The sequence below is a fragment of the Schistocerca piceifrons genome, chromosome 11 (genome assembly GCF_021461385.2).
Source record: "Schistocerca piceifrons isolate TAMUIC-IGC-003096 chromosome 11, iqSchPice1.1, whole genome shotgun sequence".
In the NCBI taxonomy this organism is placed as follows: Eukaryota; Metazoa; Arthropoda; class Insecta; order Orthoptera; family Acrididae; genus Schistocerca; species Schistocerca piceifrons.
The window spans coordinates 95,684,816-95,707,475 of NC_060148.1; the positions used below are offsets into that span (position 1 = coordinate 95,684,816).

Here is a 22,660-nt window from a genome sequence, read left to right on the forward strand (position 1 = left end):
AATTCAAAATTAGAGGCGAATAATTTGCTTGGCCCAGATAGCTCAAACGAAGACACCGATACCAAAAAAACCTTCCACACACAACCATAATTCCACCCCTACAAATGAAAGTAAAACACAAGTTTGAAAACACTCATTTCAAAAAATTCTCCTTGCACAAAGAAACTACAGCCTCACAATGAATGAAAAAGCTTATGAAAATAAACTTATGACCCACTGACAATTCCAAATTAATTAAGGCTGGCCACAAAACATACTACACACACACACACACACACACACACACAGACACACACAACAACAACAACACGACACCTATAAAATCAATCCATTTCAAATACGAAGCGCCTCCACAGTGTTACATTCGAAAAAAAAGCAACAAGATATTTGTAATAATCAAAATTGTAAATAAGGTCACTACTCGTTTCATTCGCAACCATTTAGTTACCCACATACTCTCTGTCTAACCTCGACAAACGTGTCACATAACAAAAACAGCCAAATACTTGTTAGAAACAAAAATATAATTATAACCACTAATCGTTGCACTCGGAACAATTTAATTTGTGCTCATAAGTTTCTGCTTAACCTTACCATCGGGAATCGGGGTCTAGTGTAGCAGGGGATACAACCCGTCGGCTTTGAACAATGACGTCACAAGTCGCCAGAGAGCATGTATTACAAAGATGAAGGAGCTGAGGAGAATGTTGAGAAACAAAGGAATGCGAGAGAGAGAAACTTTATTTCACATATGTAAGGGCCAGTAGTATTTTCACGTTAACGATATCGCGTGTTTGTATCTTAGTATTTCTCCGCAAAATACAATGGAAGGAAATGAATGAAATCACTAGCAAAGAATACATCACGTTACATGTATGTCAGTTGTATCTCGAAAGTCTTTCGAACTGTATTGCTTAAGTGCAGTACGGGATACAAGTTCGGCGTAGTCGATTTCTTAGTTTCAACTAGCATTGCTGTCCTGTTGTTCACTTGAACTATGTATCCCCTGCTTGACTAAACCGCAAATGAAACCCGATACAAATTAAAAGCTCATTCGAAGTGTTTTGCTTAAGTATAGTCCGGAATACGAGTTTGTCGTAAGGCGATTTCTTCGTTTTCACTAGCATTACTGTCCTGTTCTTCACCTGAACGATGTATCCTCCGCCTCAGTAAACCCTAAGTGGAACACGGGATACAAATTGTAGATGTGCTGTTTATTTCGTCTCCGCTATTACTAACATAAAGTAGTATCAGTTTATTCTATCTCGTGAGATTTTTTTTTTAAAGCCAAAAAACACTTATCAGCTACTGAAGCATCTGTATCTTAGGATCAGTTTATTCTATCTCGTGAGATTTTTTTTAAAAAAAAAAGCCAAAAAGCACTTATCAGCTACTGAAGCATCTGTATCTTCTAATGGGTGCGGGAGTTCCGACTCACACCCACCCACCTCCCCAGGAGTCGGAACTCTCGCACCTGTTAGAAGATAGGCGGAAATACACGTACGTTACATTTGCAACCTGTTTCATTTTATATGTTTTGATTGTTTACTTAACCTTTGTGTTTCACTTGTCTTTTGCTGTTATGTTTTAGTTTAGTTTTTTTATTGATTGCTTAATAAAGTAGGATCAGTTTATTCTATCTCGTGAGATTTTTTTTAAAAAAAGACAAAAAACACTTATCAGCTACTGAAGCATCTGTATCTTAGGATCAGTTGATTCTATCTTGTGAGATTTTTTTTAAGCCAAAAAACACTTATCAGCTACTGAAGCATCTGTATCTAATATCAAGCGATCGCTTTTAGATTCACATTCAATTATTTTAATGATAGCGCTTATTAGAACACAGAACTGCTTTAATATCTATGCCTCGAAGTGAAGGCATTACTATCTATGACTAAGGAATGACGTCATTGTTCAAAGCCGACTGGTTGTATCCCTTGCTGCACTAGACCCACCTTACCATCGGGAATCGGGGTCTAGTGTAGCAGGGGATACAACCCGTCGGCTTTGGACAATGACGTCACAAGTCGCCAGAGAGCAGTTTACCATTTTCGCTTTTGCTGTTATGTTTCAGTTTCGTTTTTTTACTGATTGCTTAATAAAGTGGATCAGTTTATTCTGTCTCGTGAGTTTTTTTTTAAAAAGCCAAAAACACATATCAGCTACTGAAGGGAGCTACAACACTAAGAAGAATCGCTTCTCGTTTGACGACTTGTGACGTAATTGTCCAAAGCCGACGGGTTTAATCCCCTGCTACACTAGTCCCGGGAATCGTCTCAAATACTAAAATAAGCAGCACAGCTTACAGACATCATAGTATACACGAGTAACTAAGACAGCCACGGATAAAATTTAATAAGAAGCCGCTTACATCATTCGCATCGTAAACTCATGATGTCATACAAGGTCATGGGTCAAAGTTCAAATGGTTCAAATGGCTCTGAGCACTATGGGACTCAACTGCTGTGGTCATCAGTCCCCTAGAACTTAGAACTACTTAAACCTAACTAACCTAAGGACATCACACACATCCATGCCCGAGGCAGGATTCGAACCTGCGACCGTAGCAGTCGCACGAATGGGTCAAAGTGGACGGGTGAAATCGGAATGTGCGCTTGACACATTGTCACAGCAGAAACTGCCATTACGTCAATGGTCAAAGCCGACGTATGCTATTCAAATTTCTCTTGACCATACGGTTTATTTTCATTCATCTGCTCCGTGGCATTACCATCCACTTATCCATATTTAAGAATGTCTATCATTCGTTACACAGCAAAAATATTGTCCCTTTCCTGAATCTTCACACAGTTATGCAACACGTATTTCCACCACACATGTGGCACCAGCATTTTGCGAGTACTGCCCACACTGTTGCTACATTATCGTTTGTACAGTTAGATCTATAAAAGTAGAATGGGGAAATAGCTGGTAATAATTAGTTACCTCTACCACGTATGCACCGTGCTTGCGGTGCATATTTTAAAAAACTCCTTTGTTTGTACATGCAAATTACCTTAGCCATACCCATGTTTATATCGTGCCACAACGATTTGTAGATATGCGGCTGGACATCGACACATGGAGACAAGACGCTGCCCTTCGGTGAATTTATACGCTTTAAGTTTACTTGTAAAAGAAGCATAACTTACCGAAGACGAACGCGTCGCAGGACGTCTCGACGAACTGCACGTAGTCGGCGAACTCGCCGCAGAACTCCTGTTCGAACTCGTCTTAGAACCGCTGCTCCTTTTTCCCGCCGGCTGCTTCCTTTTCGGCATGGTCTTACTACGTGCCGATTTACTCCCCACGCTCAAATTTTACAACGCGCCTACACGACCGAATGTTGCAGATCGCGAATATTCGTTCTTCCCTGACGATTGTTATGCGGCTAACGGACAAATGTGTCAGAGATACTACTAACTGGTGTTCGAAGGAGACTTCTCGATGTATACTCTATGGAGGAGCGAGTCCGAAGAGTACACAAGTTTAAACGCTGCACACGCGTACTAAACATAGACTCGTGGAACCGAAACGACTTTGAGCTAACTCCTGCACATTGACGAGTTCGGTAGAAGTGGTGCGGTGCCTTTGAGACGCAACCACAGAAGTCTAATTGTCACCGAGGTCGCAACTAATTAGCGTCTCAGGAAGCGAGGAAGTGCAGCGATAAGGAGACGCGACAGTCAATTGCTAGGTCGCGTCATCTGGATACCTCATCTAATTCAAATAAATTTATATAGGCTACCGAAAGAGAAATGTTTTGTTGCATAAGACATCGTAAATATACATACACTACTGGCCATTAAAATTGCAACACCACGAAGATGACGTGCTACAGACGCGACATTTCACCGACAGGAAGAAGATGCTGTGGTATGCAAATGATTAGCTTTTCGGAGCATTCACACAAGGCTGGCGCCGGTGGCGACACCTACAACGTGCTGACCCGAGGAAAGTTTCCAACCGATTTCTCATACACAAACAACAATTGACTGGCGTTGTCTGGTGAAACGTTGTTGTGATGCCTCGTGTACGGAGGAGAAATGCGTACCATCACGTTTCCGACTTTGATAAAGTTCGGATTGTAGCCTATCGCGACTGCGGTTTATCGTATCGCGGAATGTTAACGTGATACCACGTACTTATACGTTTGTGACTATTACAGCACCATCTATCACAAAGCCAAAAAAGTGGTCCAACTAAAACATTCATATTTCTTTACGTACTACACGAATATGTAATAAAAAATTTGGGTTCAGATTAAAAAAAGAACGCAGTTGATATCCGTTAGACCTATGGCAGCGCCATCTAGCGGGCCAACCATAAAGCCATCTGGTTTCCCTCTTCAAGCTAGACGATTTTCGTCCTTTGTAGGTTTTTTGTTTCACGCTTATTTCGTGAGATATTTGGCCTGGTCACGGTCAATGGACCACCCTGTATATCTGACGTCTGACCAATAGTTGTTATGCTGAATGTTAAGCAAACTGTAGTTGTAGGATTATGTATGCCTCAGCGTTATTAAGGAGAACAAAATTGGAAAGTAAAAAAGAAATCTAGGTACGGAATCGAACCTGAGTATTCTAACGCAAAAACATACCGGCTTCATCAACTGGTCAGAACGCTACACAGTATTAAATGGAGACACCTGTCGTATAGTTGCCTTCCTTGACCTTCTTTTAGTACCGAAAACGTGCACGGGACGAAATTTTGGCAGAGAAATTTTTGTTCTCTTAATATGCGAGGAGTACTGTTGTGGCGTCCGAATTTTGACTCTCCCTAAATACCAGGTGTCCCCGAGGGAACAGCCAATATATAGGGACATGACAGGAACGAACATCCAAAGCAAAAGAATTCAGTAAACATGGGCACTAAAATGCATACCTTAAGAAGTATGTGTACTACTTCGTCTCCGATAGTGTAAAACAAATGGTTCAAATGGCTCTGAGCTCTTAGCATCTGAGGTCATCAGTCCCCTAGAACTTAGAACTACTTAAAACTAACTAACCTAAGGACATCACACACATCCATGCTCGAGGCAGGATTCCAACCTGCGACCGTAGCGGTCACGCGGTTCCAGACTGAAGCGCCTAGAACCGCTCGGCCACAGGGGTCGGCAATGTAAAACAAATCTCTTTTACTGCAAGATCTTTGATTTCCAAATTTTGTGACCGGCTAGCATGGACCAAATAAGAAAAATTTGCCTCGTAAACATACCATAGGCTATAAAGTGCATATCTTTAGAGTTACGTGCATATCTGTTTCGTCTTTCTTCTACTGAACAAGTGCTCATAGCTCTTGTTGCTGTTGTTGTGGTCTTCAGTCCTGAGACTGGTTTGATGCAGCTCTCCATGCTACTCTATCCTGTGCAAGCTTCTTCATCTCCCAGTACCTACTGCAGCCTACAGCCTTCTGAATTTGCTTAGTGTATTCATCTCTTGGTCTCCCCCTACGAATTTTACCCTCCACGCTGCCCTCCAGTACTAAATTGGCGATCCCTTGATACCTCAGAACATGTCCTACCAACCGATCCCTTCTTCTAGTCAAGTGCCACAAACTTCTCTTATCCCCAATACTTTCTCATTAGTTACGTGATCTACCCATCTAATCATCAGCATTCTTCTGTAGCACCATATTTCGAAAGCTTCTATTCTCTTCTGGTCCAAACTATTTATCGTCCATGTTTCACTTCCATACATGGCCACACTCCATACAAATACTTTCAGAAACGACTTCCTGACACTTAAATCTATACTCGATGTTAACAAATTTCTCTTCTACAGAAACGCTTTCCTTGCCATTGCCAGTCTACATTTTACATCCTCTCTACTTCGACCATCATCAGTTATTTTGCTCCCCAAATAGCAAAACTCCTTTACTATTTTAACCGTCTCATTTCCTAATCTAATACCCTCAACATCACACGATTTAATTCGACTACATTCCATTATCCACGTTTTGCTTTTGTCGATGTTCATCTTATATACTCCTTTCAAGACACTGTCCATTCCGTTCAACTGCTCTTGCAAGTCCTTTGCTGACAGAATTACAATGTCATCAGCGAACCTCAAAGTGTTTATTTCTTCTCTATGGATTTTAATACCTACTCCGAATTATTCTTTTGTTTCCTTTACTGCTTACTCAATATACAGATTGAATAAGATAGGGGAGAGGCTACAACCCTGTCTCACTCCCTTCCCAACCACTGCTTCCCTTTCATGTCCCTCGACTCCTATAACTGCCATCTGGTTTCTGTACTAATTGTAAATAGCCTTTCGCTGCCTGTATTTTACCCCTGCCACCTTCAGAATTTGAAAGAGAGTATTCTAGTCAACATTGTCGAAAGATTTCTCTAAGTATACAAATGCAAGAAATGTAGGTTTGCCTTTTCTTAATCCATCTCACTTGTTCTAATATTTCTACGGAAACCAAACTGATCTTCCCCGAGGTCGGCTTCTACCAGTTTGTCCATTCGTCTGTAAAGAATTCGCGTTAGTATTTTGTAGTCGTGGCTTATTAAACTGATAGTTCGGTAATTTTCACATCTGTCAACATTTGCTTCATAGGTCTTAAGCTACGTATTTCAGAGCCCATCTTTACTAGGCAGTTCTTTCTTGTTTGGTCCAAGCTGCTCCTCCCAAAATATGGAAATCAAAGAGCATGCAGTAGAAGAGATCTGTAAGATTTAGTTATTCGTGACCGGTTCCAAGAGATCAAGGTTTCCTATTCAAATGGTTCAAATGGCTCTGAGCACTACGGGATTTAACATATGAGTTCATCGGTCCCCTAGAACAGAACTACTTAAACCTAACTAACCTAAGGACATCACACACATCCATGCCGGAGGCAGGATTCGAACCTGCGACCGTAACAGCAGCGCGGTTCCGAACTGAAGCGCCTAGTACCGCTCGGCCACAAGGCCGGCTAGGTTTCCGACAACTGATAATAGGCAAAATGGCACGAAATTTTGTTGCATGGTTAATATTGTTAGCAATTGTACATCTTAGGTGTTGGAGCACGTATGGAATCCTCTAAAACCGATCACCGTCTTATAAAGCTTGTAAGTGGTCCATGACAAAGGAATTTATTGCTAGCGCTCTCTAGCAGATGTAATTTCGATGGATTACTCACGCGCTGCCTGCGATATCTAAGCTATAAGAGAATCTCAGACCAGAGAGCAGTCTTGACTGCAGTAGGAACTGTGTGTTAGTGGTAGTAGTAGTAGCGAGCAGTCTGGTGTATGGAGTTGGCTGGGCCGGTCGTGAGGGAGCAATGGCGGTGCCTTAGCGATGTAGTATAAGGTAAAAGCAGCCTCGCGCATATGTAGTATTGTTATATCAAGTCCCATGTAAATGTTTTTCAAAAAAATCTCTTAATAATAATCTTTCTTATAAAAAATTAACTTTTGACAATCAGTCATCTCAATTTAAAGAATTTACTAATTTCTCCAATGCATGGTCATCCCGATTATTGTAAAGAAAAATCAGTTGTTTCTTTTTATGCATGACAAATCTATCGGCCAGCATTGCACTGGGCTGTGCCAGAAAAATTTCTTATAGGAGCGTTATCCGGCGACCTTATTGAGGTAAGAATTTTCAATTTATTCAGTTTAATCTTTCAGAGGCATGACGCAGCACTGCTGACGTCCAAATTTACCAGTTTAGATTCACAGCCAGTTAATTATTGAAAGGTTATATAAGTGAGCCACAATTTTATTGAGAGATTAGTCACGTTATTATTGTGAGGTTACGGAATAATAAACTGTGGGGAGGTTACGCTAAATGTGAAAGTTATACATACATAAATAATAATTTTTTATAAGAAACATTATTATTAAGAGATTTCTTTTTTAAAACATTTACATGGGACTTGATATAACAAGACTACATATGCGCGAGGCTGCTTTTACCTTATATTACGAGGGCTATCCACAAAGTACATTACGTTTTGGAATTAAAAATAAATAAAGTATTGGAAATTTTTATATTATCCATCGAAATTACATCTGCTCGAGTGCGCTAGCAATAAATTCCTTAGTCACGGACCTCTTACAAGCTCGTTAATGTTGACTCCGAAATGTTTCGCACAAGTATCAGAGAAATGTTCGAAAATTGAAAGGCAAGGCGCCCGGATCCGGGAATTCATTTGTAGACACAGTTCCCATGTCAGCACCGCCGCTAAATGCAGCAAGCAGATAAGGCCTTCCGACTGATAAACAGAGGGACAGATACGTCTGGGATGTCTTGGAGGCCATAATAGACGCGCGGACATTGGGAACTGACGTCCTCTCACATTGGATAAAAGGACATCAAACAGGGGACTGATCTAGAGGGACTGGAGGCGGCCAACCGGGGTAATTTCAGGCGGCGCCAAGTTCATAGTCTGGAAGAAAAAAACTTTGCTTCACAAAGCGCCTAGCGTCCAGCGCACGTTGGTCTATCGATTATTCACATGATTTTCAAACGTATCCCTGTTGGATTTTGGACATTTTTGAACATATTCTAGCCGGCCGAGGTGGCCGAGCGGTTCTAGGCGCTACAGTCTGGAACCGCGCGACCGCTACGGTCGCAGGTTCGAATTCTGCCTCGGGCATGGATGTGTGTGATGCCCTTAGGTTAGTTAGATTTAGGTAGTTCTAAGTTCTGGGGGACTGATGACCTCAGATGTTAAGTCCCATAGTGCTCAGAGCCATTTGAACCATCTTGAACACATTCTAAGTTAATATCTGAACGAGTCATAAGTTCATTTTTGGATGCGTGCGTAGTGTGCATGATGTCTCTGCCAGGGGAATCCCCGTCGCATCAAGAAATTTTTTTTATTAAAAAAATAGTTTCCCGCAACCAAAATAGGACGGGGCTGATCCAAACAAACCCGATCGGATGAATGCCAATCACTGTCTGTGTATGTGTTTGACTGGGTGTGCGAATGATAAGCGTTATCATAATTATTAGCGAAATCCAACCATTGAGACTACCAGAGCGGAAACAAACAACTAACAGGAATAACAGCTAAGAAAGATTACATACGATGGTGACTCCAAAAGAAATGCACACTATTTTTTTTAAATCCATCTTTTATTCTACATGTTTCATAGTTTTACAATGTGTAGATACATCCTTTAGGAACAACATTTTCATTTCTCCACATAATTTCCATACCTCTGAATTGCCTTACGCCATCTTGGAACCAGCGCCTGTATACCCGCACGGTAAAATTCTGGACCAACCTGCTGGAGCCACTGTTTGGCAGCGTGCACAAGGGAGTCGTCATCTTCAAACCTTGTTCCACGAAGAGAGTCAGTTTCCCGAAGAGATGATAGTTACAGGGAGCCAGGTCAGGACTGTAAGGCGGGTGTTTCAGTGTTGTCCATCCGAGTTTTGTGATCGCTTCCATGGTTTCTTCACTCACATGTTGCCGTGCATTGTCGTGCAACAGCAAAACATCCTGCTTTTGCCGATGTGGTCGAACACGATTCAGTCGAGCTCGAAGTTTCTTCAGTGTCGTCACATATGCATCAGAATTTATGGTGGTTCCACTTGGCACGATGTCCACAAGCAAGAGTCCTTCGGAATCGAAAAACACAGTAGCCGTAACTTTACCAGCAGAAGGTGTGGTTTTGAATTTTTTTCCTTGGGTGAATCTGCACGATGCCACTCCACTGATTACCTCTTCGTCTCTGGTGAAAAATGATGGAGCCACGTTTCATCACCTGTCGCAATTCTCCCAAGAAATTCATTTCCACCATTCTCGTACTGTTCCAAAAGTTCGCTGCACACTGTTTTTCTTGTTTCTTTGTGAGCCACTGTCAGCATCCTGGGAACGCACCTGACACAAACCTTTTTTAACGCCTACACTTTCAGTATACTGCAAACACTTCCTTCCCCTATTCCAACGCAGCGTGACAATTCCTTCACTGTGATGCGTCTGTCAGCAGTCACCAATTCTGCACATTGTCTGGAGTGTGTGCAGTACGAGGCCTGCCGCTGCGAGGACAATCCTCAATATTGTCGTGCCCGCTTTCATCACGTAACCTGCTTGCCCACCGACTAACTGTACTGCGATTGACAGCAGCATCTCCGTACACCTTTTTCAACCTCTTGTGGATGTTCCCCACTGTCTCGTTTTCACAGCACAGGAATTCAATGACAGCACGTTGCTTCTGACGAACGTCAAGTGTAGCAGCCATCTTGAAGACATGCTGTGACGGCGCCACTCACGGGAACAGGTCGAACTAAGTTTGTAAACAAGCGGGAAGGATGTATCTACACACTGTAAAATTTTCACACATGCAGAATGAAAACTGTATTTTACAAAAATAGTGTGCATTTCTTTTGGAGTGAACCTAGTATTAGCTTCTCGCTGCATCCAACAAAATGAAGTTTTGACGGGAAATTCTCGCCAGATCGCCACACTACTAAGGACCGGTTGTGCAGTTACCGGTTAGCAGCCACTTAACTTCTATTCTCGGAATAGCGCGGAAAACACGTTGTACGAGTACATAATAACGCCCAACGGGAGAATAAGCGCGGGATAATTGAACCGGTGATTCTGGCAGGGTTAGTGAAGTTAACTGGGGAATAAGTTTTGACAATGGCAGGAATATTTACAAAACTAGTGGTGATAAGATTGTTTGGTATAACAAGGAAAGAGAAGAAACGGGGACATGACACAAATTATATGGAAGAGTATGACAATGCCAAATTTATATAACAGTTTCGTATTAACACTACTTTTCGATCTCAAGCTTGGGAAACTGGAGCATATGAGTGAAATGTGAAATTATTTCCTAGCGTACAAGTAGTAGATCTATTAGAGATCTGATATTGATACTTCGTGAATTATATTCTGTCATGTTATTTACGTAAATCAGGTAGATAAAAATGACTTTTTGTGCCAAAACATTCTCGCTTGTTTGGCGTGTGTTACAATCGCTGCAGTATTAGAAAGGCCTATTTCGTTTTATCTAACAGACAGTGGTAAAGTAGACGTAATCAGTTCGAGAAACCACACCAGTCTTGGGTGCTATTCGTATTAACAGCTGTTTCAGTATGAGACGACGACATATGATTTTTTATATAGCAAAAGTTTGACGAACTTTGATGAAGTAATACATTCTTTCGTAGAAAGGAAAGTTTGCAGTGGAAAGCTATAGCAAGATCAGAGAGATTGCTGTGCAGCACGGGACCCACATCAGATAGGATGTGGAGGTTAACTGTGCACCCTGTCGGACTACGAAGCGGCTCCAAACCCTCCTAATGCCATTTATTTGTTTTTCACAACTTTATGAAGTGTCCGTCCATTCATTGAAATGCGTGTTCTCTTTCTGTAGTCTTGTCATACTATACATTGATTATAGAATATGAGTCATGCGGTAGGAATACGTTACCGTCGCAAGTAAATGTGCTGAATAGTGAGAGCAGGCAGAACACCACATAGACATCTCACAGAAACGGAAACAACAAATAGGCGGATGTGAACTACCACATGTAGAAGTATGAAAGCGGAATTTGGTTGCAATAATTACATGTCTGTTGTTTGAAACTGGTAAACAATATTTTATTCAAAATAATCTGCATTGCTGTTTATACATTTGTCCCACCTCTCCGGGAGGCTATGAATGCCACGCAGAAAAAAAAAAAATCTTCTTCTGAAGCGAACCAGTCAGCGAGCCATTTTCGTACATTTTAATATGAATTGAAGCGTTGTTCAGCGAGAGCGTGTCCCAGTGGTGCAAATAGACGATAATCGGACGGAGCGAAGTCTAGACAATAAACCGCATGCCCTAGCATTTCTCAACTGAACGCCTCGATCGTTTCCCTGGCCCGTTTTGCTGTGTGTGGTGGGGCGTTGTCATGGAGTAATATGACTTTGTGTTGCCTTTTTCCATATTTCGGTCGTTTTTCACGTAATGCTCGATTTAAACTGATCATTTGTTGCTGGTAGCGATCATTGTTAACGGTTTCACCTGGTTTTAGCAGCTCATAAAATATGATACCGTTTTGACCCCACCAAACACAGAGCATTGTCTTCTTTCCAGAGCGATTTGGTCTTGGATGTCGATGGTTTGCCTGGATTCATCCATGGTTTACGACGTTTATGATTCTCAAAATATATCCATTTTCATCATCTGTCACTATTCTATGGAGAAACGACTTTCTTTTGTATCTGGCGAGCAGCTACTCATAAATGGTCTTTCGAATTGCTTGCTGTCTTTCAATCAGTTCATGTAGAACCCATTTTACCACTTTCTGCACCTTTGCCATAGCTTTCAACCGAAGAGAAACGGCTTTCTGCGTCGCAGTGAATTGTTCCGCGAGTTCCTGTTGTTTATCATCTTCATCCAATAATGCCTGCAATTCGTTGTCTTGGGAACTTTTTCGGCGATTGCCCGCGCTCCTCGTTTGTCACGTCAAAATCACCACTTTTGAATTTTTTGATCCACACGAAACAAGAGCATGTTCGCCGAAAGCTTCGACGAGCATTCGATGCGATTCTTCAAATGATAACAGAAAACCAATGCTGTCCGCAAATCGTAGTTCGTAGGCACAAAACTGTCATGTTTACGGGTTTGAAACAGATACTTCAGCATCTGCGTATATTGTTCACGCGCCTGTCCATCTGAGTACACGGAATGAACCTCCCTAAAGACAACAGCTGTGTCTGTGAACAATCTAAAGGAGCCTACAACTTTATCTACTACATCATTTGTATATAAAGTAAGCATTAACAAATCCGTCACAATTTCTTGTGATATTCGAGAAATAACCTCCTAATTTATTTATTTATTTTTTTGTTAAGACCGACGTGATGAGTTTTATCTGCTGGAGTAGGAATAAGCTTACTGTGCGAAAGTATGCTCACAAAAGAAGCAAAAAGGTACATACCTTTTTCGCTGCTTGCCGTGTGGGCTTTTGAGCATCCTGAAAGAAACAGAAGAAAACTAATTTTTAGACGTTAACAACCAGTAATGAAAAAATAATAAGAATTCATTTGAAATACCAAACACTATGTTAAAGTTATAAAATATTTTCATTGCATATATAAGGGAACAAGCTTCAGATGTCGTACAATGTAAGGGAATATACTGGTGAGCCTGCTCTACAATTCGGTGCCACACGACTTAAAAATGGTTCAAATGGCTCTGAGCACTATGGGACTTAACATCTGAGGTCATCAGTCCCCTAGAACTTAGAGAACTACTTAGACCTAACTAACCTAAGGACATCACACACATCCATGCACGGCTCAGGATTCGAACCTGCGACCGTAGCAGTCGCGCGATTCCGGACTGAAGCGCCTAGAACCGCTCGGCCACCGAGGCCGGCCCTCACGACTTAACACATACCTGTACGACACTTCAGAAACAGGTGTCACAACACTGTTCAACATCCCCTAAACGTTGGCAATATCAGTATTTTAAGGTGTTGGGAGGAAAGAAATACGAATATGCACATACTTTTCTCAGACTATAGCTAAATCTCGAGAAATATTGCTAGGGAATCTTAACGGAAATACATATGGGCACTTGCTTTCTCTAACTAACTGATATGAATAAAAGCACACACGGCACTAGTGAAATATTGTACAATATTTATTATTTTATCTAACAAACCGGTTTTTGGCTGTTCCGCCATCACAAGATATCTATACTTGAAACTTCCTGGCAGATTAAAACTGTGTGCCGGACCGAGACTCGTACTCGGGACCTTTGCCTTTCGCGGGCAAGTGCTCTACCATCTGAGCTACCCGTACACCACTCACGCCCCGTCCTCACAGCTTTAATTCCGCCAGTATATATACTTGTTTTGTAAATAAAGTTGCCTTTTCCTGCTGACAATTTATTTATCCCAGACGCGTTTCGTCTTTTTCTTGTTCTAAGGCATCATCAATGGGATCTATAACTATACAGTTTTGTTAGTTTTAGATTATTAAACTGTTCACGTCGCGGTTTTTTATGTAACAAAGTAATTACTTACTATTTGCTGAACTGCGTTTCCTCACATCTGGTCTGGAAGTCGCACTACCATTTTATTTACAAAATGTATGTATGCTTGCTGCGGAGGATGGCCACACAAACAAACTTGTTATAAATATATGTGATTATGAAACTTTTGTAGGATTAGATATTTTAAAGCAGTGTATCTACAGAGATTCTCAGTTATTTAGTGAAAATGCGGGTAAAGGTGTTGAACTTAAAAAAAATATATGACACATTAGCTAATGAACTATACAATAAATTACATGAAGTGCTCTGAGAGGAACACAAATTGAACAATAAACTTTGGTGACATGTTCCAAGTGAGTGGCTGAACAAAATAGTCTTTCTTGCACAGATTCAGTATCACGAACGGATAAGACACACAAGTGAGATTAATCAGGTAAGTGAACCAGCTGTAAGTACAAAAAGTAAATTTTTTAACAGGACAGCTGAAATTTAGTAACTGAAATATAAGAAAAGACGGGGCATATGTGTAGGAGTGACAATTTACAACACACTCCGGATTGAATTACGAGTGGCACCTGCAGTTAGAAGTTAGGTAACTTTGTCAGTACTAAACTTTGGCAAATGGACATATGCTTACTAATTTCCATTATTTCGAAATAGTTCATCTTCCTTCCTTTACGGACGTGATGTAAGACTTCATGTTGTACCGTATAACTATGGCCTTTCTTAAACAGATGATCTGCAAAAGTAGTCTTCTTTTCTAACAGCTTTCTATGGCCTTCCTTCACCCGGGTGCAGATTGCTCTGCGAGATTGACACATATACAATTTGCCACAATTACAAGTGATTTTGTATATTTCAGTCTTTTCCCAAGCTGAGGTTCTGTCTTTACCATTGGGCAAAAAATGCCCAATAGTGCTCTGCACATAAAATGATGTTTCATAAATCCTGGATTTAAACTTCCTGGTCACATTAAAGGAGACCTTTCCCAAATATGGGTTCGTGATCCATTTATTGAGGTCTTGAGGTGGATGTGTATTAGGCGATGTATCACTCTATGATTTTATGGGCTATTTGGAGTTAAGAACTGGCAGGTATTACAAATGTTAGACAACTTCAAACATACCTCAAGCAGCTAAATTCTAAGAACGACAGTATAAAATTGACAACAGAGTTTGGAGGTATTCCCATAAATTATTTAGTTCCAACTAAAGATATTAGTGATCATATTCCTACTTTCAAGATTTATAGAAAATCTACCACCACAGACATTGTTAACAATAAAATAATAAATATTGTAGTATATTTTTAATTGATAATGTATAAAATATTCTACCAAGAACCGACGGAATGAGCAATCATTGAAACGTATAATTTCACGAAATCCTCTATAACATTAAAGTTACAAGTAAAAGCTGCTTAAGACATCGATGTATAGCTTGTGATTAAACGAGCATATCGTTATCTCCATTTAGTTTAATTTACAGTTGGCATCTTTACGAAAATGTTAACAGATTCTTCCGTCACTTCTTTGTAGAACAACACAAAATATAAATGAAAACACAATAGTTTGTATGTTGTACAGAATTACTTTCTTTAAGATTAATTCTCTAGACTATACACAGTATTGTGCTTTTCATTCATAAGTGAAAATGTAAAGCTATTGCGAAGTGGAGCGTAGTTGAGGAATAAATTGGAATCTACATTTGGGCATAAGTATAAATGTGCATCCACATTTAGAGCTACACCTTGGGGATCGTAACAAAGTGCGTGGTAGAGGTTACTTATGATTGTAGCGTTATTGGGGATTCTTCCCGTTCCATTTAAATATGAAGCACGTGAAGAATTACTGCTTAAACGCCTCTGTGTGTGCTTGCGCACTTTAACCAGTCGAGTCTTGCCTTCGCGATCCCTGTGGGAGTAATAGGTATAACATTCTAGCACATTTCCTCACTTAATACTGGTTCCTGAAATTCTGTTAGCACCCTTCCTCGCGAGCAGTTCGTATTTTTCAACATTTCTGTGATATACTCGGATGGGTCAGTCAAACATGTGACCATTTGTGCTGCCTTCTTCACATACGTTCTGCATCTCTTAGTCTTACTGCACGTACTTGAGCAAAATTCTAGAATGCACCGCACGAGTGTTTTGTAAGCAATCTCCTCAGTAGACTGATTGTACTGCCCTAGATCTGCCGTACAATCTTAAACCTATTCCGAGCTCAAACATAGTAGGCTAATTTACTGACAAACATATCAGTAAATTAGCCTACTATGCCTATTTTCATTCACTGCTTTCATTGCACGAAAGCGTGTAATCAGAATAATGGTTGGATCGCACCTAAGATCACTTTGCAGACATTTATTTAGGGAACTCGGGATATTCACAGTACCTTCGCAATACATATATTCTCTTCTGAAATTTGTAATTAATAATCCATCCCAATTCAAAAATAACAGCGAAGTGCATAGGAACAACACTATTCTGGATTAAATCTCACTTTGGTACAGAAAGGGATGAATTATGCTGCCACAAAAATCTTTGGTCATTTGCGAAATACAGGGTGATTCAAAAAGAATACCACAACTTTAAAAATGTGTATTTAATGAAAGAAACATAATATAACCTTCTGTTATACATCATTACAAAGAGTATTTAAAAAGGTTTTTTTTTCACTCAAAAACAAGTTCAGAGATGTTCAATATGGCCCCCTCCAGACACTCGAGCAATATCAACCCGATACTCCAACTCGTTCCACACTCTCTGTAGCATATCAGGCGTAACAGTTTGGATAGCTGCTGTTATTTCTCGTTTCAAATCATCAATGGTGGCTGGGAGAGGTGGCCGAAACACCATATCCTTAACATACCCCCATAAGAAAAAATCGCAGGGGGTAAGATCAGGGCTTCTTGGAGGCCAGTGATGAAGTGCTCTGTCACGGACGGCCTGGCGGCCGATTCATCGCCTCGGGTAGTTGACGTTCAGGTAGTTACGGACAGATAAGTGCCAATGTGGTGGCGCTCCATCCTGCTGAAATATGAATTGTTGTGCTTCTTGTTCGAGTTGAGGGAACAGCCAATTCTCTAGCATCTCCAGATACTGTAGTCCAGTTACAGTAGCACCTTCGAAGAAAAAGGTACCAAAAACTTTATTGGCTGAAATGGCGAACAAATGTACAACTAAATGAAACTTTATAGCTCCCTTAATTCGCCGACAGACAGTGCTTAGCTCTGCCTTTTGTCGTTGCAGAGTTTTAAATTCCTAAAGTTGTGGTATTCTTTTTGAATCACCCTGTAGTATTAAAATCTGGCAGATAACCAACCAACATTTAAAAGCTAATTAAAAGAATTTCTGAAAGATAACTTCTTCTACTCAGTAGATGAATTCTTAGATATGAAGTAGTAACTAAGAAAAAATTAATTAATTATTTTGTGTAAAGAAAACTTACGTTAAAGTGAGACGTTCCACATTGTTACGAAATGTCGTATTCATGGTCTATGGAATAGGATTAATGTATGTATGTATGTACATAGTGTGGTATCCTGAACAGAATGACCTCGTCAATACCAACCAGCATGGATTTCGAAAACATCGATCATTTGAAACCCAAATTGCACTTTTCTGACATAACATACTGAAAGACAATCAGGTAGATGCAGTGTTTTTTGATTTCCGAAAAGCATGTAACTCAGTACCGCATCTAGCCTATTGTCAGAAGTACGATCATATGGAATACCAAGTGAAGAAATTTGTGACTGGATGACGACTTTTTGGTACGGAGGCCACATCATGTTTTCTTGGATGGAGAGTAATCGGCAGATGTACAAGTAACTTCACCTGTGTCCCTGGGAAGTGTTTTGGGACCCTTGCTGTTCATTTTGCATATTAATGACCTTACAGACAATAGTAAAATCACGCTTTTTGCAGATGATGCAGTTATTTATAATGAAGCACTATCTGAGAGAAGCTGTATAAATATTCAGTCATATCTCGATAAGACTTCAACATGGTGTAGAGACCGGAAACTTGCTCTAAATGTTTAGAAATGAAAAATCGGGCACTTCACAAAACGAAAAAACGTAGTATCCTATGACTATAATCACTGCTGGAATCGGCCAACTCGTACAAATACATCATGGGTGTAACACTTTGTAGGGGTATGAAACGGAATGATCACACTGGTTCAATCGTGGATAAGATGGGTGGTAAACTTCGGTATATTGGTAGACTACTGTGGAAGTGCAGTCAGTCTACAAAGGAGATTTCTCACAAATCACTCGTGCGACCCATCGTAGAATATTGCTGCAGTGTGTGGGACCCGTGTCGGATAGGACTAACAGGGGGCAGTGGGCACTGAACGTATACAGAGAAGGGCAGCACGAATAGTCACAGGTTTTTTTGAGCTGTGGGAGAGTGTAGCAGAGATACTGAAGAAAGTGAACTGGCAGGTTCTTGAAGACAGACACACACTATCCTGAGAGTGTCAGTTAACAAAGTTTCAAGAACTGGACTGAAATGATTAAGGATATACTACAACCGCCTGTGTGTCAAAATGGTGCAAATGGCTCTGAGCACTATGGGACTTAACATCTGAGGTCATCAGTCCCCTAGTACTTAGAACTACTTAAACCTAACTAACCTAAGGACATCACACACATCCATGCTCGAGGTAGGATTCGAACCTGCGACCGTAGCGGCCACGCGGTTCCAGACTGATGCGCCTAGAACCGCTCGGACACTCAGGCCGGCGCCTATGTGTCACTCACACAGCGATCGTGAGGACAAGATTATAATAATTACTGCACTCACAGTGGCATTCAATCATTTGAGTACTGTCAACAATGCAGCCCAGTCAGCAGTCGTGATAATCTAATATACACTCCTGGAAATGGAAAAAAGAACACATTGACACCGGTGTGTCAGACCCACCATACTTGCTCCGGACACTGCGAGAGAGCTGTACAAGCAATGATCACACGCACGGCACAGCGGACACACCAGGAACCGCGGTGTTGGCCGTCGAATGGCGCTAGCTGCGCAGCATTTGTGCACCGCCGCCGTCAGTGTCAGCCAATTTGCCGTGGCATACGGAGCTCCATCGCAGTCTTTAACACTGGTAGCATGCCGCGACAGCGTGGACGTGAACCGTATGTGCAGTTGACGGACTTTGAGCGAGGGCGTATAGTGGGCATGCGGGAGGCCGGGTGGACGTACCGCCGAATTGCTCAACACGTGGGGCGTGAGGTCTCCACAGTACATCGATGTTGTCGCCAGTGGTCGGCGGAAGGTGCACGTGCCCGTCGACCTGGGACCGGACCGCAGCGACGCACGGATGCACGCCAAGACCGTAGGATCCTACGCAGTGCCGTAGGGGACCGCACCGCCACTTCCCAGCAAATTAGGGACACTGTTGCTCCTGGGGTATCGGCGAGGACCATTCGCAACCGTCTCCAAGAAGCTGGGCTACGCTCCCGCACACCGTTAGGCCGTCTTCCGCTCACGCCCCAACATCGTGCAGCCCGCCTCCAGTGGTGTCGCGACAGGCGTGAATGGAGGGACGAATGGAGACGTGTCGTCTTCAGCGATGAGAGTCGCTTCTGCCTTGGTGCCAATGATGGTCGTATGCGTGTTTGGCGCCGTGCAGGTGAGCGCCACAATCAGGACTGCATACGACCGAGGCACACAGGGCCAACACCCGGCATCATGGTGTGGGGGCGATCTCCTACACTGGCCGTACACCACTGGTGATCGTCGAGGGGACACTGAATAGTGCACGGTACATCCAAACCGTCATCGAACCCATCGTTCTACCATTCCTAGACCGGCAAGGGAACTTGCTGTTCCAACAGGACAATGCACGTCCGCATGTATCCCGTGCCACCCAACGTGCTCTAGAAGGTGTAAGTCAACTACCCTGGCCAGCAAGATCTCCGGATCTGTCCCCCATTGAGCATGTTTGGGACTGGATGAAGCGTCGTCTCACGCGGTCTGCACGTCCAGCACGAACGCTGGTCCAACTGAGGCGCCAGGTGGAAATGGCATGGCAAGCCGTTCCACAGGACTACATCCAGCATCTCTACGATCGTCTCCATGGGAGAATAGCAGCCTGCATTGCTGCGAAAGGTGGATATACACTGTACTAGTGCCGACATTGTGCATGCTCTGTTGCCTGTGTCTATGTGCCTGTGGTTCTGTCAGTGTGATCATGTGATGTATCTGACCCCAGGAATGTGTCAATAAAGTTTCCCCTTCCTGGGACAACGAATTCACGGTGTTCTTATTTCAATTTCCAGGAGTGTATAAGAAAGTATCAGCCTGGATTGCGGTAATGAAAACAACCTTTACCTAGGTTTCAGCCCAAGTAATTGAGCCTTCTTCAGAAGATAAACCTGATTCTTTGATATGTCTGCAAGGGCATGATCTAGAAATAAAACTGAAGCAGCCTGAATAGGCGTACTCACATTTTAAAAATGCGGTCCATACAGGGTGTTTCAAAAGTGACCGGTATATTTGAAACGCCAATAAAAACTAAACGAGCAGCGATAGAAATACACCGTTTGTTGCAATATACTTGGGACAACAGTACATTTTCAGACGGACAAACTTTCGAAATTACAGTAGTTACAATTTTCAACAACAGATGGCACTGCAAGTGATGTGAAAGATATAGAAGACAACGCAGTCTGTGGGTGCGCCATTCTGTATGTCGTCTTTCTCCTGTAAGCGTGTGCTGTTCACAACGTGCAAGTGTGCTGTGGACAACATGGTTTATTCCTTAGAACAGAGGATTTTTCTGGTGTTGGAATTCCACCGCCTAGAACACAGTGTTGTTGCAACAAGACGAAATTTTCAACGGAGGTTTAATGTAACCAAAGGACCGAAAAGCGATACAATAAAGGATCTGTTTGAAAAATTTCAACGGACTGGGAACGTGACGGATGAACGTGCTGGAAAGGTAGGGCGACCGCGTACGGCAACCACAGAGGGCAACGCGCAGCTAGTGCAGCAGGTGATCCGACAGCCTCGGGTTTCCATTCGCCGTGTTGCAGCTGCGGTCCAAATGACACCAACGTCCACGTATCGTCCGTCTCATGCGCCAGAGTTTACACCTCTATCCGTACAAAATTCAAACGCGGCAACCCCTCTGCGCCGCTACCATTGCTGCACGAGAGACATTCGCTAACGATATAGTGCACAGGATTGATGACGGCGATATGCATGTGGGCAGCATTTGGTTTACTGACGAAGCTTATTTTTACCTGGACGGCTTCGTCAATAAACAGAACTGGCGCATATGGGGAACCGAAAAGCCCCATGTTGCAGTCGCATCATCCCTGCATCCTCAAAAAGTACTGGTCTGGGCCGCCATTTCTTCCAAAGGAATCATTGGCCCATTTTTCAGATCCGAAACGATTACTGCATCACGCTATCTGGACATTCTTCGTGAATTTGTGGCGGTACAAACTGCCTTAGACGACACTGCGAACACCTCGTGGTTTATGCAAGATGGTGCCCGGCCACATCGCACGGCCGACGTCTTTAATTTCTTGAATGAATATTTCGATGATCGTGTGATTGCTTTGGGCTATCCGAAACATACAGGAGGCGGCGTGGATTGGCCTCCCTATTCGCCAGACATGAACCCCTGTGACTTCTTTCTGTGGGGACACTTGAAAGACCAGGTGTACCGCCAGAATCCAGAAACAATTGAACAGCTGAAGCAGTACATCTCATCTGCATGTGAAGCCATTCCGCCAGACACGTTGTCAAAGGTTTCGGGTAATTTCATTCAGAGACTACGCCATATTATTGCTACGCATGGTGGATATGTGGAAAATTTCGTACTATAGAGTTTCCCAGACCGCAGCGCCATCTGTTGTTGAAAATTGTAACTACTGTAATTTCGAAAGTTTGTCTGCCTGAAAATGTACTGTTGTCCCAAGCATATTGCAACAAACGGTGTATTTCTATCGCTGCTCGTTTAGTTTTTATTGCCGTTTCAAGTATACCGGTCATTTTTGAAACACCCTGTAGGTACTAAGTCACCACCAAGACTCAAGCTCCGGCGAGCGCCTCGTCTCCATGGACGCAGTGCGGCAGGCCTCTTCAGGTTATTTGGTACAAAAATGTAATTACCATAATGTGATAAGATCCATAATTAAGGAGCTATACTTGTATTCACAGGACACACGATCAGTCTTAGGTAGACAAGTGCAGCGAGTGGTACGTTTGCATAACAACCACGTCGTTGATACTGCAGTCACTGTTTACTGTTATTGTTTCTTGTGTGCACTACACTTTGCGATGCCACACAAGTTTTCATCGCAAGAGTACAGAGAGATGGTGTAAATTTTGGGCTTCTGTGACGGTAATGCGAAAGCTGCCATTGCCGATTATCACTGTCGGTATCCTAATCGTAAGATACCGAGTGCCAAAACATTTAGTGGAACATACCGAACATTGCTACAAACTGGTACTCATCCCAGTATTTCTATTCACTCCAAAAGACATTGCGCAGTTCAAGAAGAGGAAAACGTTCTTAATCCAGTAGAACGCAGTCCTCGTTCAAGTATAAGACACCTAGCTACCCGACTGAACGTTTCACAATCTAAGGTGTGTAGGATTCTTCATGAGAATGGACTGTATTCTTTTCATTTGCAGAAAGTTCACCATTCAGAGGCACATGATTATGCCAACTGTTTGCACTTTTGTAAC

General features: G+C 42.2%; 1 protein-coding gene across 1 annotated transcript in view; it reads right to left on the reverse strand.

Annotated features, from left to right (window-relative positions):
* Window positions 1-22,660, reverse strand: part of LOC124719747 — a 304,087-nt gene that overhangs the window by 101,553 nt on the left and 179,874 nt on the right. Inside the window, exon 4 of the mRNA XM_047244948.1 lies at window positions 12,885-12,920. Coding sequence (XP_047100904.1) covers window positions 12,885-12,920 — 36 coding nt within the window. The remainder of the gene's footprint in view (window positions 1-12,884; window positions 12,921-22,660) is intronic.